Here is an 18,013-nt window from a genome sequence, read left to right as displayed (position 1 = left end):
AATATTGCATGTATTTTTAAAAAGGATAGAAACGAGGGCCCTAGAAACTACCAACCTGTCAGCCTCACCTCTGTGCCTGGGAAGATCATAGAACAGCTTCTCCTGGAATCTGTGCTAAGGCACATGGAGGACAGTGAGGAGATTCATGACAGCCACGACAGCTTCACTGAGGGCAAGTCCTGCCTGACCAGCCCAGTGGCCTTCTGTGATGGATAAGGGAAAGGCTACAGATGTCATTGATATTCTTTAAAACAACCTCTCCCAATATCCTTTCCTCTAAATTGGAGAGAGATCAATTAGATGGATGGGCAGTTCTGTGGATAAGGAACTGGTTGCCTAGCTGCATCCAGATGGTAGAGGTCAATGTCCTGATGGCCACTGATGATGACCGGTGTCCCCCAGGGAGCAATACTGGAACCAGTGCTCTTTAAGGACATAGAGAGTGAGTTCAAGTGCTCTTTCCACAATTTGCACATTACACAAGCTGAGTGGCGCAGCTGATGTCCCTGAAGGATGGGAAACCATCCAGAGGGACTTGTAGAAGCTGGAGAAATGGGCCCATGGGAATCTCGCCAAGTTCAACAGATCCAAGGGCAAGGTGCTGCACCTGGGTCATGGTAACTCCTGGTACCAGCACGGGCAGGGCATGAGCAGCCCCAGAGCAGCCCTGCCCAGAAGGGCTTGGGGGTGCTGTGGGTGAGAGGCTGCACATGGCCCAGCCATGGCACTGCCAGCCCAGAGAGCCACACGTGTCCTGGGCTGCACCCAGAGCCCCGTGGGCAGCAGGGCAGGGAGGGGATTCTGCCCTCATGAGAGTCCACCTGAACACTGTGTCCAGCTCTAGGGTCCCCAACATAAGAAAGAGCTCCAACACCTGTTGGAGCAAGTCCAGAGGAAGGCCACAAAAATGATCAGAAGACTGGAATGCCTCCCCGATGAAGACAGGCTGAAGCAGCTGGGTGTGTTCAGCCTGTAGACGAGAAGGCTTTTGGGAAGCCTTACTGCAGCCTTTCACTACTTAAAGCGGGATGACAAGATAGGGAAAATCTTTTTGCAGAACCTGCTGTGATAGGAGCAGAGGTAAAGGTTTTATACTAAAGGAGGGAGATACAGACTAGATATAAAGAAGACTTTTACACTGTGGGTGACGAAACACTGATGAAACACATGGTAAATGCCCCATCCTTGGAAACATTCAAGGTCAAGTCAGACAGGGCTTTGATCTAGTTGAAGTTGTCCTGGCTCATGGCAGGGCACAGGACTACATGACATTCACAGCTCCCTTACAACTCCAATTATTCTATGATTCTATGATTCTAAATGTACATGTAATGTAACATGTGCCTGAATTAAAAAAATTAAATGCTCACAGAACTTCAGGCTGATAAAGAGGTGGGGCTTCATCTGCACACCTCTTTCTATTTCTTACAAGCCTAAACTGTTATCCCACTATTCAGTATCTAGATATTACAAATCCAGTGGTCTTCAGACAACAGATGAAGAGCTGCTGTTCTGATTCCAGTCATATTCTCAGTGAGGAAGCTGATCTACACTGCTGCAACTTTTACCTTTGAGGATATGCTCATGGTTGTATTCAGGCACCTATCTGAATAGTTTATTTCCAGTGACTATACTCACTAGTGCTAGTTAAAGTTAAATAAATTGAAGGTTTGTTCTTCCAAAAAATCCATGCTGCTTACTATGTAGAAACACAGTAACCAGAAAATGGGACACAAATGCACTTTTCCTTAAGATGTGCAGGCATTTACCATGAGATCTTGAAGGGAACTTAAATGTAAAATCTTTTAACTTTTTTTTTTTTCCTAATGAAACATTAGGTTAGTGATTTGGAAGCGTAATTTAAAATACTTTAAGAAAACAATGATAGGGTTGTAACTACATCAATAACTGAATTTAGAGTTAGGAAGCAGGCTTATATTAAATTCCTGATCCTTGAGAAGAAGAAAGAACCCCATGTAGCAATATCAGTAAGGACTTTCCCACTGCTACGTAATGATGGAAACAACAGATGCTCAGTGGATCCTTGCATCCCAAGACCATGAACAGGAAGTAACTTTTTAATTGCATGAGAGTAGTAATGGCTCATTAGGTGAAAATAAATGTAAATTATCTCCAAATTACAATGGCTGCCTTTATTAACAACCCAGGTGACCTAATTGAATACAACAGGGCACAAAACCACAGTTACTCTAATTACAAGGAAGCAAAACAATGGAAACACCTCATTAGTACTATTTGAATACACTGTGCATAAACCCAGTGCATTTACAGCTATAACAGTGGACAAATAAATAATACTTACCAAACAGTACTCATATGGTGCATGCAAGTCAAAACACATATTAGAAGAGACAGAGAGGACTGAGTAAACTACAGAAAACTTTAGATAATCCTACCTGTGCCCCAGTTGCAATTTCATCAGCAGCTTCGTTCATCACTCCTAATGTTTGGAAAGCAAATACACAGAGTTCCCGTTCACAAACAGTGGGCTATACAAAGAAAGAAAGTTAATTTTACTTCTATTCTAATTTGAATTCTTGCTTTTAGCATGTTATGAGCTACGAGAAAACCCACATAATTAATTCTAATTCTTCATATTTTAACTGCAAGATTGATTTTAAATAATAAATACATATCAATTATTGAGGAAGATACATTAGAGAAACATTTTAATAACCTGAAGAGCAAAAGTGAAGAATTCTAAAACTCCTAAGTACTCAGAGAGGCTAAATTTAAAAGAAATCCCAGCACTGTTACAAAACCAAAATTACAGGCATAGTACTCAAATGTTTTTAAGACTATCTATCTGAAAAACTTCCTACATAATTAAACTTAATGGAGAACTAATCATGAAGCTAATGGGAGCAGGTTTATTCTTCAGAGCTTCTTACACTGCTGTTCAGAACACACATAAAAATCTGATCTGGAAAACAATTTTTTGAAGAGGTTATTTTTAGTTTTTTGACAATTTAACAAATTATTGGTAGACTATAAGAAAATCCATTCAATTTTTACAGCATAAAGACTATTTTGAAGCCTACTTATTTTAAGAAATAAAGATGTTCCAAGTCTTTTTTCAGGTATTAAATAATAAAAACCCCCTTCTTGTTGAACCAGCTTTTGCCTATTAAAAAGTAATTAATGATGTAATCAAAAATAAAAAAACATTATCTAAACCCCATATTGAGAATGGAACATTTTGCCTTCATAAGGCAAACAAAGCAGAAACAAATAGAAAGACAGCTTTAGGTAATGAAAATAGGCATGTCTTCATGGGCTTCCTAACTGTTTACAATCCTTACAGCAACTCCATATTATTTACTGAAAGATAACTAGCAGACCAACTTTATAAAGGCTCAAGTAACATCACACCGTGAATTGTTGTAAGTATTCAAAATGAACAAACAGATGAAAGAAATATGAATTAAAACCTTCCTTAAAACTACCCAATAAACACAAGCCGTTATGACAATGCTAAAAACAATCAAAAATACTTCCTGGATACTACTTATTTGAATGCATAGTATTAAATCCCAGCTCACTGAAACTTAAACTCATCTTTGTAACTCAAAGTTCTGAGTCTAGTGATCACAACAAGTACAAGAGTATTTGTAGTACTATGCTTTGAAGTTCAAGCCACTGCCTCTACAAAGCACTTGCAAAAATGAAAAAATTAATTAAACACACAAAGAAAACCTAAAATTTAGCTGAATTCTGTTTCAGGCAACAGCTTTGCCAGTAATAAGCATACTGTTGTCCTTGCAGTCACTTGCTTTGCAGAACTTAAAACATTCACTTGCCGTGTTTCAAAGATTCAATACCTCAATAAGCATCTCAAATCTTCTGGACTGATACAGTCTCACTTCATTTGCTTTACAAGAGCTATCATATTTCAAATCTGATAATGTCACCCATTTGATTTAGTTTATCTGTCATGTTACATTGCATTAGGCAGCAGATGAAGCCAAACATGATCAAATTCATTGTGCCATGGCAAGCTGGACAAGAGGTATCTACCGCCGTCATTATTCTTGGGTTTTTCACACTTAGAAGATGGTTAAATCATTTGTTCAGTGGGGCAACTATCATAATCAACAGAATATACAGACTTCCTTTATTTCAAAGCAAGGAATAACTCTGGAATAGCTAAGCAATCTAAATTTGGCCATGCTTGTCATGAAGAAAACTTGTAAGAAGATATTTATTTTTGATATTTTGTTTACAGTCTCAGCAAAGTAATTTATCCAGAAACTTAATGATGGTAAAAGAACACACATTTTGTCACCATTTCTCTTTTTCCTGCCCCTCTGTTATGATCCCAGAAGTGTCTGAGCATCTGGAGAAGGATGTTAGGAAAACAGACATTGCATTTATGCTTGACTGTGGAAAATTTTTTGTGTCTTTATGGTAGGGGTTTGTTTTTGTTATTTTTTATTTGAGGGGGGTGGTGGTGGCTTTTTTGCTTTGTTTTGGTTTTGGGGGGTTTTTTGTGGGGGGGAGGATGGTTGGGTTGTTTTGCCTCAGGCTGACACTGGACGACTAGATATACTGACAAGCAGGACAGCAGAATTTCAGCCCTGAAGTGGAACAGATACTTCTGTTAGGTTCTATACAATTATTCTCATTTTGGCAAAGCTTTCTGTCCACTACGTATTCTGTCAATACAATAAAATGAGAAAAATAATCCCAACCCTGCAGCTGAAGGGACATTTCAATGGTCTGTCTCATTTATCTAGTCTGAATGCCTTTCAGCCCACCCTACAGTCATTTTAAAAGTACTTTTGATTTCTGTTTCTGGAATTGTCTCAATTTATCAAAATAAGATAGTTAAGTTTTTAACTTAAATTTCCCACAGGTGTTAGCAATGTATTCCAAGAGACATTGGTATGGCCATTTCAGTATCCTCTACTCCAGTCACTAGTTAAGCTCAATCATTTGTATTGTTTAAATCCCTACAAAATGAAAAAACTACCTTGCAATTAGGAAGCAAATGTTTCAGGGACTCTTGTTTGTCGCACTCTGCCTTACCTATTCAGTGTTACATTTCCTTACTTATGTTTTGCCTGCAATTGTGCATGCTAGAACCAATGAAAACATATGAAAACTAAGTTAATAAATCAATTATAGAAAGCAGAGTTTAAAGAAAACCACAAGCTTTATGGGAAAACTGGGATTCAAGGCTGATCCTACTCTGCTGTTAATGTTTTGCATATTGATAGTGTGTTTCCCTTTATATGGCGTCCACTCTTCTCTTGTCATAGGATGTGAGACTTTGGGATGGGAACAGTATTGTTCTGACTTCAGATCATAAATACAAGAAATGTCCCCAGCTACACTAAACAAGCAAAAACTGACACATTTATAAAAGCTACGTTGTTCCAATGTCATCTTTGGATACTCTCACTTTAGTTCATTTATACGTAACACTCATCAAGCTAAACTTTCCAAGAATTTTTGTGTCTGTACCTGAAATATTCAATAAATATGTTCTTACTGATGCGGAATTCACAGCCACACATGTGCAGATTAATCACCTCTTCCTGGATTACTATCTCCCATTGTTTTCAAGGGGAAAATACACAACAAAATAGGGTTAGACACTTAAACATTTATTTCTGAATTTGAGTTTCATCCTAGGTGCACATAGTTCCACAGATTACAACAACCACTTTGAGGATACGAGCTGACTGGCTGGGGAACTTTGTTGCTTCCTGAACAAGGCAACTGTAATTCTTCTCAGAAAGAGCAGCTACCAGGGTCTCACACAGACTTTATTTTTTCTCTTGAAAATAGAAAATTAACATAAAGCCATTGGTCTTCACAGAACTATTAACTCAGTGAAGATCACTGGGTGCTGAAACACCGTTATGAGGATCATTATTCCAGTGGGGAAAAAAACATAAAAAAATAAGACATGGGCCGTTAACCTGAGACTGCAAATGCTTGGAGGCAGAAGACAATGACAGAACCAGACAGCATCTTCTAAATGCTTGAAGTCTTCAGATTTCTCCTTTAGCCACCCCCATTCTTTGCATGATCAGTAGCTCCCACCCAACTGCTGCTGTGGTGAAAGCAGCACAGAGTTCCCGCGTGTTACAATGCAAGTGTGGTTTCTTTCTGCAGTGACTGAGACTGGCAGACACACAAACCACTTACACACTAGGACATATCCTGGTTCCTGGACTAATACACTACCTAAAATATTTTCTAGACATTCTTTCAATTTCAAAAAGCTGAAAGTTTCATAGTCTATATCGATCTAGCAACTTTCTAATGTGGGCTGCAGCCGTGCTCAGAGCAATGTGTCACCCTTTCCTGTGTTCTCAGGGATATCACACAGACACTAAAGAGGCTATAACATGACTGACACACCTAAAAACTACTGATCTAACATGAGATGCTTCAGGCAAGGCTGACTGCCTGACATACAGCAAATGTAATAAATGGTGAAGGTGAAACCATTAGTGATCACCCCACTTTTCCTAATGAAAGCAACAGACAAGGAGACAAATTTGAACTTCAAATCTCTGTTCTGCTTCCTACTTTCCACCATGCCAAGTTTTAGTTTTACTGTAAGGTAAACTCTCTGAACAGTCTCTCAATAATCATGTGTTACATGGAACACACTGCTCAAAGACATGGGAGATACCACAGTGGTGATCAGATACAACCTGAAGAAAGATGAGAGTAGTCTGTAGCTGAGTAAGAAATGCCACTTGTTCTGTTTGGCTTTGTTTAGTGATTTAAATTTAGTGATTTAAATTTTATTTTCTGGGCTTTTTGTTTTTGTTTTTTTTTTTCCTGCACCTTACACACTTTCAAAAAATACATTTTTACTTCACAGATACAGAAAAAAATGGTGCACAAACAAGCTTTATAGAATGCTAGATGGGCATGATGCATTTGGTAACTTGTTGGCAACAGGAAAAGCTATACTGCAGTCATTTTATTCTGTCAGTAAAATATAAATTAATTTAAATCTATTCTATTAAAATATAGGTTGTAGCTGGAAAGGCTTTTTTCATAAAAAGAGATAAAACTAGCCTATTTTGTGGCATAAGGATTAGAAAGACCACAGTGTTATTCCACAAAAATCTTGGAATTCCATAAGCATCTTGGCTAAACTCCAGTCTGACTAAACATATTTGTACACCTACACTTTTCTCCACAGTTCAGTGATGTTTATTCTGTTCAAGAAATTTCCCATGATTAAGCAGCAAACTCAATGCTCCTGTGTTTTCAGTAGCATCTAAGACCCTTGTATTCAAAGCACAGAGAAATCCAAGATCTCTTCAAGTCAACAAGAACCCTCCAAAGTCAAGATTTCACCCATAGTAAATAAAACATAACTGGGAGCACTTTGGGATGAAAAACATTTTAAAAATTTAAGCTTACTAATGGAAGAAATATATCAGAATTACAAGACTGCACTTACTTTTACAGCTAAATAATATGAACAGGTATTTCAAATATTAATGGTATTTTACTGTTCATACTTGATGGGAAAAACATTAAACAGCAGAAATGTATGCACCAGGGTACAAATTTCAAAGAAACTAGTTGTAATACTTAATTTTGTTGATTTTTTTTACTAATCCTTTCTTTGTTCAAAGGAGGTCTCAGTCTGAGCTTTGAACACAAGATGGCACTCTACAGAAACTTCTTTCCTAAAAACAACAAAACTGGTACACAGATGGTCTTTTATTAACCTTAGTGAATATATTCTGAGATTATTTTGTTCTGTATAATTATCTTACAGGTCTTTAAAACCCATTCAGTCACACTGTTCTGTCAATGGCCTTGGTATTTGCAGATGAGGAATTTGGGAAGGCACAGAACAGCAAGATGGACATTAGCTTTACAAATTACATTATGTAAAAGCTGAATAAGATCAAAGAATTACAGAAAGATTGAGGTTGGCAAGGATCTCCACAGGTCATCTAGTCCAACATCCCTGCTCAAGCACGGTCACCTGGAGCCAGCTGCCCTGAACAGACAGCTTTTGAATTTCTCCATGGATGTGAACTCCACAGTCTCTCTGGACAACTTATTCCCATGCTCAGTCACCTTCAGAAAAGGTGAAAAAGGTAAGGAGTGTTTCTTGTTCCACTGAAACTTCCTGTGTTTTAGGTTATATGCTCTGCCCCTTGTCATGCCACAGAACACCACCCTAAAGGGCCTGGCCCCGTCCTTTTTGCTCCCTTCCTTCAAATATTTACAGCCATTAGTAAGATCCCTTCTGTGCCTTCTCTCTTCCAGGCTCTCAGCCTTTCCTCCTATGTGATGTGCTCCAGCCCCTTTAATCATCTTAGTGACCCTTCACTGGGCTTTCCCCAGGAGCACCGTCCCTGTCTTGGGCTCAGGAGCACAGAGCAGGCACAGTGTGGCCTCACCAGGGCTGTGTGCAGGGGCAGCATCACATCCCTCCACACACACAGACAATCCTACTGTTCAGTGTAGCCCAGAACACCAGCAGCCTTCCATACCACAAGTGCACATTGCTTTCTCCTGTCCAAGCTGGTGTCCTTTCCTGCCCAAGCCAAGTTGCTGTCAGCTGGGTGGCCCTCAGCATACATGGGTGCCTGGGTTTGTTCCTCACCAGCTCCAGGACTTTGCACTTCTCCTTGTTGAACTGCATGATATTCCTGGCATTCCACTGCTCCAGCCTGTTGAGGTCCCCCTGAATGGTGCCCATTGCCCACGAGTACTGCACACTTCTCATTTTTTTCCATCATCTGCAAACTCTCTGAGGATACACTCTGCACCATTATCTGGGTGATTAATGAAGGTCCTAAACAGGACTGGACCCACTGCTGATCCCGGGGGTACACTGTGAGCTGCTGACTCTAACTTTACCCTGAACATCACACTTGAGGCCCAGACAATCCCACCTCACCATCTCCTCATTTAGGCCACATCAACAACTTGTCTAAAAGGATCTTATGGCAGACACTGCCAAAAGCCTTATTCACGTCCAAGCAGACAATATCCACTGCTCTCTCCTCATCTACCTGACCAGTTGCTTCCTCAAACAAGTTTAACCAAGTCATTCAAGTAAGGATTCCCAGGGGGAAACCATGCTGACTCATTGTGAACATTTTCTTGTCCTGGATGTGCCTGGAGATGGTTTTGAGGGTTAGATGCTTCATCACCTTCCTAGAGATGAAGGTGAGGATGGAGCTCTCTGGATCCTCTCCTTCTTGCCCTTCTTTAAGAGAGGACTGACATTTTCTTAACTCCAATCTTCAAATATGATATCATATTTTTCACTGCACTTCTTTTAATCAGATCTTTAAATATAATAACCACTTTTGTTAAGGACTCGTGATCTCATTACATGAAATGTTTGTAACAGAAGTACATGCTGAATTCCTTAAACAACTTATTTCTCTATTGTTACAGCAGCAAAACTGTTGCATTATTAAAATGCAACTTAGTCCTTCCCTAGAATATTCTAGTAATAATAAAAGGAAGACTTTCATACAGCTTTAAAAGAAGTTAATAGCCTTCTAACATTGAACCAAATAATCCTTAGGTTTCTTTATTACATTCTTAAATCTCCTTTGGAAAATACATTTTTGAGATAGATGAACCAAATCAGATGGTTGAAAAGGACCTTTAGAGGTCAGTCAGTACTTTTATTCTCTCATACAGGACTAACTTTATCTAAACTTTTCCAAAATTTTAGATAAAGCTAAAATAAGTTTTTCCTAAAGCTTTTTCAAGCAATGTAACAGGCTGCTCAGAGTGGCTGTGCAGTCTCCATCCTTGGAGATCTTCAAAAGCCAGTGTAAGGCAGTGGATGACACAAATTCCAGTTTCAGGAATTTTTCACTTGAGACACATGCCCCATGCAAGAATCTGTCAGTACTTCATAATGGGTTTTGTGGAAGTCATTCAACTTTCCTAGGTTAGTTTTTAATATTTAATCTAATATTGTAGTTTGACGGAAATCAGGATAACCTATGTAACTATTTAAACAACACAGATGTGAATGCAATACGAACAGTTTGAAAATGCTAGGGGAAAAAAAAGCATTTCACAGTGCTATTGAGACAATTCAAATCTAGCCATTTATTACAAACACATAATAGTCCATTCTCACTCACCTAAACAACTTCTCTGTTGAAAACAAAGATGGGAACATGAGGCTAATAATTCAAATTACCAGACCCTTACTTTTTTTCAGTAGATTTGCCATGTCTGCCTTCTGTGTGTCTCCTCCATCAAACTCTGTTTGACCTTTCACTTCCCCCTTTTTCAAAACAGAGCATGGAGCTACTTCAGAAGATGGCAGAGCTCCTGAGAGCTCTGTAGCACAGGGTGCCTTGCAAGAAGATGCACTGTGATTCTTCATACAAGTTAAGGGAGTTGTTTGGATGTACAGACTGCAGTCCCAACATTTGCTAATGATTTTAAAACTGTTTCTTAACCTTTCTGTGAAAAGTGAAACATGCAGGATTCTGATCATCCTTAGAAATGACTGCATGAAATAGCATTGGTCCATGTTATGTAAGAGCTTAAATAATATTTTTTATTCTTAGGATTCACTGCATTTTTCTTCTGCTTTGCAGAACAACTGCAAATCATTCCACGCAGTGATTTCAAATAATTTTCCAATTTTAGTGGTACTCTATGTACCACCAAAACACCCAATTTGGCTTTTATAACTTCTGCTGCACTGCAAATAATACTTAGATCTCACTGTGCTTTTGAAATAAACACAAAAGAAACATGCTATGATGAGAACTTTCACTCATCCCCATCTTATCTGGGGAAAGTGTGAATACTTACGGGAAAACATTGCCTGCTTTACTACTGGTTTTTTTTAAGCAGATGGAATGAAGCAGTGGACCATCAGCCTTTATAAAGAAGAGTGCTACAACTTCATGATGTGTTATAGTACTTTTCCAAGATTCCTTCTTCCATTCAAGAGAACCTGTTTTCTTCTCCTTCACAGTAATACAGGTGCAGCTCCTCGTGAGGGCATTAGGTTTGGGCATGTACTAAGATCACCCCATCTACCCAATCTGTTTTGTTTTCCACACACACAAACTTGTGGAGTACACAGAGGAACTCAGTATTTAAGTCTGGTCTTCCAAATTTCAGGGAATCTTGGAGTTCAAAAGAAAGCTGGTTATTCTCACAGATACTCACTTCGCTCTGTAAAGAAATTCCTAAGAGAAATATAAGAATTTCTTACTTATTCGTCTTCAGTAAGCCAATAAAGCAGCCTCTTTATTTATCCTCAATAAAGGACTAAGAAGGCCTAAAAACAAGATTTCAATGTTCAACAAGGATCCCTGAACCAGCAGGGAACATTTGCATGATCAGATAATTTTTGAGGGCTCTGGACCAAGACAGATGTCCACTGTAAAATCATCAAGTCAAACATATGCAATCGTGTCATGCAGCTGTTCTGCAACAGAATCTTCCACACACTCATACGTCTGCCATGTGGATCTAGTGCCTAAATAAAGCCATACAAAATGAAACATCTTGTTGTCATCAAATGGTTGTTATCTTATGGGAAAAAACATGTCAGGATTTTGAAAAAGTAGCTTAAATTGAAATAGATATTAAAGCCAGACTACTCCCCCAGAAAAATTTATTTAGGCAAATGAAACATAATACTGAGAAGAAAGCTTGCTGAGAGAGATTGATTGAAAGATACTTTACAACTAAGATAAAATGATAGCCTGCAGAAAGAAAAAAAGCTTTATCTCTCAGTTTCAGATGGTTTCTTTAGCTGTTGTGAGGATGAGACATCTGAACTTCCCAAGTCAGTAATAACTAGCACAAAAATCTATAGTGTAAGAGTTTGTGAGTAGCTATAGCACTTCATAGTATTAAAAGACTGTAATTGTTGTGTGATGGCAATTGTTCAATTTTTTTAACTGCATTTAAGACAATTAATAAACTACACTAAAGTTCAGGAAAGGCACGGGGCTGACATATGTGAGGTACAGAGAATCAAATTTCTCTGCAGCTTCTTTATAACTGCATAAAACTCCATAAAATATTAGAAAATCAAACCTATATAAATATTAAAGTAACTTTTCAAGCAGTAACTTTATTATGCTTTTATAATTTCATAGGTCTTCTTTGCTGTTGAAAAAAAGGTCCAAAATGTAGAAGGGAAAATCACCATTAAGAGTACCCACACCTAGACAAGAACTCATGTGTGTCTGTGTGGAGGAGCTAAATTTTAATGGGGGAAACTGGTGAATGACCCAGAACTACACAGCCTGTGGTGCGCCTTGTGACACAACCTGAGCCTTTGATGTGATGCCCTTGGGATGCAGGCATCTGTAGAAAAGGAGATCTGGACACTCTTCCTAAGCACACCATGGCAAGGCACCCACCATTCCGAAACCTGGTGAGGTTACTGTGGTATCCAAAGAGAGAACCCTTACAAAGATCAGGGATCCTCAATAAAACTACACTGCGTGCAGCCTTGGCTTAAATGAAAGCTTGCTGCATTCTTGTAACAAAAGTACTCAATTTCTGAGATCCGCTCTGGCAGCAGTACTAAAAAGAAAATGCTCTTTCTCCTCATACTTGTTATTTATATACACATATATATGTATGCATGTATGTGTATGTGTGCGTTCAGCTGAAGCATGTATACATAAACCCCACAAACTGACTTCTTCAAGCTGCCCCTGACCAGAGCTCTCAGTAGAATGAAAGATAAATTTTCTTAACACACTCCAGGGCAAGCTAGTGCTCAATTCACACTGAGATCCTTTCTCACCTTCTACAAAAGTGCAAACTCATTAATGGCTCTATATTGCTTATTGAGTCATTCAAGCATACACAGAGTATGCTAGATTTCTTCCTGGTATCTAATTTTTCCTAGGTTATATAAGACACTCTTTCGTTTTTGCCAAGCTTGTCAGGTTATGCTACTTCAAAGACACTGATGAATATATGTTCAGAAGCAAAGATGGTTGCAGCTTCTTCTGTTGTGAAATGCTGACAAACTCTTAAACAGATAGCTATAAAATGATCCTTTAAATTGAAGATACAAAATAGTAATTCTGAGAGATTTTAATCTTTATGGTGGGAAAGAAGGAATTTAGATTTTTTTCATTTAGAGCAGATAACTTTACATTCTGGTTCTTTTTAGTCGAATAAATCCTACTCTTTGCTTTGACCTATAGATAATAGATAACATAATAATTATGTTTGTTTTGATAATAGATAACACAATAATTATATTATCTCCAATAACATAAATAATTATGTTTTCCAAACTTTAATCACTCTCCAAATATTACTGAATTTGTCTTATCTCTTTCTGTCATGGGTAATATACATAGCAGTGTATTCAAAGACAAACAGTGAGGAACTGATGCATTTTTACAGGCTTCTAATCAGTTTTGGCTATTGATAAACCTATCAGAAAGCCTTCCTTTTAAAAGATAGATATGAGCTTGAAGAGGCAAAAGTAATTCTGACTGGATATCCAAAACTAAAGAGGTTTGGATATCCAATTACTTAAACAGTGTTAACTGGGTATGTATATGCTTTTTCAAATGCTACCAGCAGCCCATTTGCACACCCTGCATGCAGTCAGAATGCCTGACCCTGGTGCCAGTCAGTGCCATGGGGAGTGACACTGAGGTGACTTCTGCTACCAGCTAGAGCAATAGTCCTCATGAATTTAGTTCCATGGAACTATCATAGACAAGGTCTGCTTCAGCTTATGCAGAGCTGCTGGCCACACTGTGGAGAAATTGCCTTGTATCAGACCACTTATTCACTGGAGTTAGTTTTCCATGGCTTTAATCTTTTTAGGTTACTCATGTTTCATTACTGGAAAAAGGGCAGGTGAAACAAGAGGATTCTAAACTGCAAGACCAGTCCTAAACTAAGAACTGTATTCTGTTAATATACTCTTTCACAAAGCTGCACTGATCCAGCAGCTCCAGGCAGCGTGTCCCTCATGACCAATCTTACTTTTTTCCACTGTTCCACCAACAGCATGAGAGAGGCTACAATGACCAGCAGGCAAAATTCTGTTCCCAATCATAGAGGAATGAAAGGAAGAGCTGCCTAACTGGTCAGATTTTGGGCATACTGAGCCACAACAGTACTCCTAGGCTGGGTCACTGCTAGATCAGGCACTTCACAGAACATCTCCTTCTACTGCCTTATTTATCACATTTGAGAATGGCTCATTCCAGCAGCCTGTGAGCAAAACAAGGTCAGAAGAATTTTGCAGAGCACTGGCATTAACACCAGTGTATGCAAATACCGTGGTCATGGCTTGATAAAAGCTCAGGGATGAGGTGCCCTAAGCTTTCAGAAGAATGCCAGAGCACTGGGAAAAACACTTTCATGCAGTTCTCTCTGTTATCTGGCTGTGACTACTGCAGCACAATAGTGTTCAGTGAAATACATGCCCCTTCGGTGGTATGATACCAGCCTAATTTCTCTCTCCCTTCCTTGTAAGACATTTTTTGTTTCCAAATTTACAGCAAAGTCTAGTTAATATGCTTCATATTTCTGCATCTCAAAAGAGAATTAGGATGAAACCCATCTGAAATAATTTAATGGTTTTCCAACAGGTTTGTATGGTCCACAGCTATTCAAGGCACTATAAAATGCATTGTTTTACCAGCACACCACTTACCCTCAGCATAGGGCCATTCTGGAACACATGAGGTTCATCACAAACCACACAGTATTCATTCAATACTGGTATCCGCTGCTCAGCAAATTCAATAGTCTGAGAACAATGAAAATGAGAATAACAGCATCTGTTTAAAAATAATTAACAGTCAGCTCATGCTACACAGTGTTTCATATATGAATAGGATATGACATCCTACCTGCACAAGAAAGCCACGGTCTCGCACTGGAATGCATTTTGCACCATAATTTTGCTGCAAGGAAAAAGTTGAGGCAATTTCAGTGCTGGCAGACTAATTATAAGGGAATGGTAAAAGCATCTGTAAGTTTTTGCATGTAAATATGTAAACAATTTGCGTCTAAAGAGATCTCTCACTTGTGAACCAGGCATTACAAATAATCAATCCTTTCACTGTTTACTGAGTATGACGTAGGTTTCTAGTATTTCTTTCTAGTTCTTAAATCTAATGAAGATTTGTATCTCACCACCTCAGTAACTTTAATCTCAAATGAAAACACCAGTGCCTTCACTCCATCCTAATAAGCTAAAGTTTGGCAACTTCCATTGCGTTTTCATTGTGTATTGCCTATCCAAACATGGGCTGTATGTTAAGGCTTGAAAGACTTCTGTAACTCTCAGTAAGGCTGAAAATGTTTTTATTTTGTATGTGCTAAGGTCTCACTTCTGCAACACTGCACTAACAGATCTTTATGCTCAGATACTACTCAAATCATTTTTCTTTCAGCACACAACAACATAAATTAGAAGTAACTTCTGTTATTCTGTTAACAAGAGTCAGTAAGGTTCAGACTTCCCTCCAGAAGGGAGGCATCTATTGTGGAGGCATCTATCTATAAATGACACCTATTTCAATCAAACATTGTTTTGAACAGAGTTACATCAGCTCCACTTACAGTGTTTTGGCAGGTTTTTTTAAATAGGGTTATTTCCTTTCATTTTTCTACTGTTTAATTGCTTAACTGCTTTTTCATTTTTCTTCTGGGAAACAATCCTCCTTGTATTCATATATGAGACTCACATTTTAGCTGAGAATTGAAGGGAACTCAGTATCTTAATTCATCACTCCTACATTCAACTGACTTCAAATTGCAGCTAGGCACCTAGATGACCCATATATCTGATGCCTGCATATAAAATGTGAAATAAGACTCTTGATGCCCTTCCACTAAAGTCAAACTACATCTGACCATGTATGTGATGATCTCCCCTCAAAGTAAGTGCATTGAAGCAATAAATTATGGGTAGTTTTTATAGGCTGCCAAACAGGGCTTGCCTTTTTTCTTTATCAGGTGATAACATCAGTAATGAAACCTGGTCAGCTTTTCATTATCTTAAAAAACCAAAGGGACTTTTCCTATTAATGTCAGGAGAGAAAAGTCTTGTTACGGTAATACATTCTCTGCTGAATCAGAAAAAAACTGCATCTCTAAACTGCAACAAGAATAAAGTCTGATGGCTCATCTTAAATTAATTTTGCTGTGCACATCACATAAATCAACCACACACAGCATACATATAAATGATCTTATGAAAGTGTATCCCTGACTTTAGATCTGAAGAGTACAGCTTAAAGCTTACTAAACTAAATTACCGTGAAATATAGCACATTCAATGTAATTTCATTATTTAGAATGCCCTATTTTAAATGTATGTATGGCATCTGAAGGAAGAATCAGCTTCCAAGGTACCACCAGGCAAAAGGAGTAGAGAGAACTATTTTCTAAACACTTCTCCCCACATCAAACACAAAAAACAGGCTGTTGCCTTGAAAGACTGCAAACAAACCCACTCTTCCTTCTAAAGTAAAAAGCCATCTTTGAAGAGGTATAGGTAGAATAATCGATTTTGAAAGGTCTTTCTTAAATGCAAGAGTATATGCTGCCCTTTGTTTTCCCAATTGATCACGTCTCTGAGGAAAAGAAGAGGACGAGCATGGGCCCAGTTCCTTGCGTGGCCTCCAATGTCCCCCAGCACATTTGAAGGTTTAAGTTTAACCCTTCACAAATCACAAATGTGCAAGAGGTGAGTGGAACCATGGCTGAGCTCGTTCCAGTATGATGGTGATGGTGATGATGATGGCAGATGCAAAGACTAGAAGGAGAGGTGACGTGGCACTCAAACCATCTAATGGACAGTTGTTTCCCTCATGAAACAAGCAGGGAAATGATAAAAGTCCTCTGATCTGCAACCAGCATAATTCTGCAGCACAGCAGTGCACACTCTCCCTTCTTCTTGCAGGAAGTATGCAGGGAAGAAGTGGGTGACTGAATTTTTCCCATGGCCAACAGCTGTGCGTTGAGCTGCATTTCAACATGACACATAAAATCTCTGTCCTGACCCCAGCAGATTCTGATTTTGTAACTTAAGTATACGTGTATGCACAGCTGTCTGAATCCTCCTTAAAAAGCTGACTTCATTGCTCTTGTCTCCAAGTATATCTAATATAGTCACTATCATATATCCAAAGTATTAATGCCTTCACACAAAAAGCATAATAGCACACTTGGAAAATAATAGGAGGAAAATGAGCAAAATACAAAAAAAAATATTACGCACAGCAGCTTGTGAAGGTGATGATGAGGATGGTGTTAAGATACCAATAAGCCCTGAGGTAAGAGAGAGCCTCCTGCTCTCTGCCATGGTGGACTCCTTGAAAGGCTCCATTTTGGATGATTTAGGGGCATTGGAGTAAGTCTTGCTGAGCAACTTGTGGTTCTTCAACCCATCCAATTCTTCCATTCTAAGGTTACTGGAGTAGGATCTGCTTAAAAGTTTGTGGGGCTTCAAGGTGCTGTTGTGCTCACATCGAGGATCCCCAGAGCACGACCTATTTAACACCTTATGGGGCTTTAAAGAGATGCACTCCTCCTGCTTGACAGCTGCAGAGCAAGCACGGCTCAGCAGTTTGTGCGATCTGAGAGCCATTGTCTGTTCAGCCCTCGGGTCACTCGACAAGGAGCGGCCAAAGGTTCGGTGGGATTTTGTGGCACACACATCCTCCGCCTTCACTGTGCTAGAGCAAGTCCTTCTCAGTAGTTTGTGGGTCTTGGAGATGCCGTCCTGTTCTGACTTCAGTTTTGATTTATTTTTACCACAGCCAGGTGGAGGATAACTTGGCGACCTTAGCATAAAGAACATGGAAAAGTTGGAGAATAATCAAAATCCTGGGCAAATCAAGCAAGATCACACAAATGTAAAGACTTCTAAGTGTCACCTGGGTTTCTGTTTTTCACTAGTGATAAATGCAACCCAGACTTTTAATAAAAAAATGTATATAAAACATCTTCCAATATCAAAACAAACAACTTACTCCTATTTACACATGAGCTC

The 18,013-nt window shown here is 38.9% G+C and overlaps 1 protein-coding gene across 2 annotated transcripts in view; it reads right to left on the bottom strand.

Moving 5' to 3' along the window:
- Positions 1-18,013, bottom strand: part of PARP8 (poly(ADP-ribose) polymerase family member 8) — a 119,178-nt gene that overhangs the window by 21,741 nt on the left and 79,424 nt on the right. For both annotated transcript variants that reach the window (XM_063181135.1, XM_063181136.1), the window contains 4 exons: positions 17,240-17,804; positions 14,862-14,915; positions 14,663-14,758; positions 2,418-2,510 (listed from right to left, as the gene is read on the bottom strand). In XM_063181135.1, the coding sequence (XP_063037205.1) occupies positions 2,418-2,510; positions 14,663-14,758; positions 14,862-14,915; positions 17,240-17,804 (808 nt within the window). The remainder of the gene's footprint in view (positions 1-2,417; positions 2,511-14,662; positions 14,759-14,861; positions 14,916-17,239; positions 17,805-18,013) is intronic.

Source organism: Melospiza melodia, chromosome Z (assembly GCF_035770615.1).
Source record: "Melospiza melodia melodia isolate bMelMel2 chromosome Z, bMelMel2.pri, whole genome shotgun sequence".
Classification (NCBI taxonomy): Eukaryota; Metazoa; Chordata; class Aves; order Passeriformes; family Passerellidae; genus Melospiza; species Melospiza melodia.
This window is presented reverse-complemented; position numbering and strand designations above follow the sequence as displayed.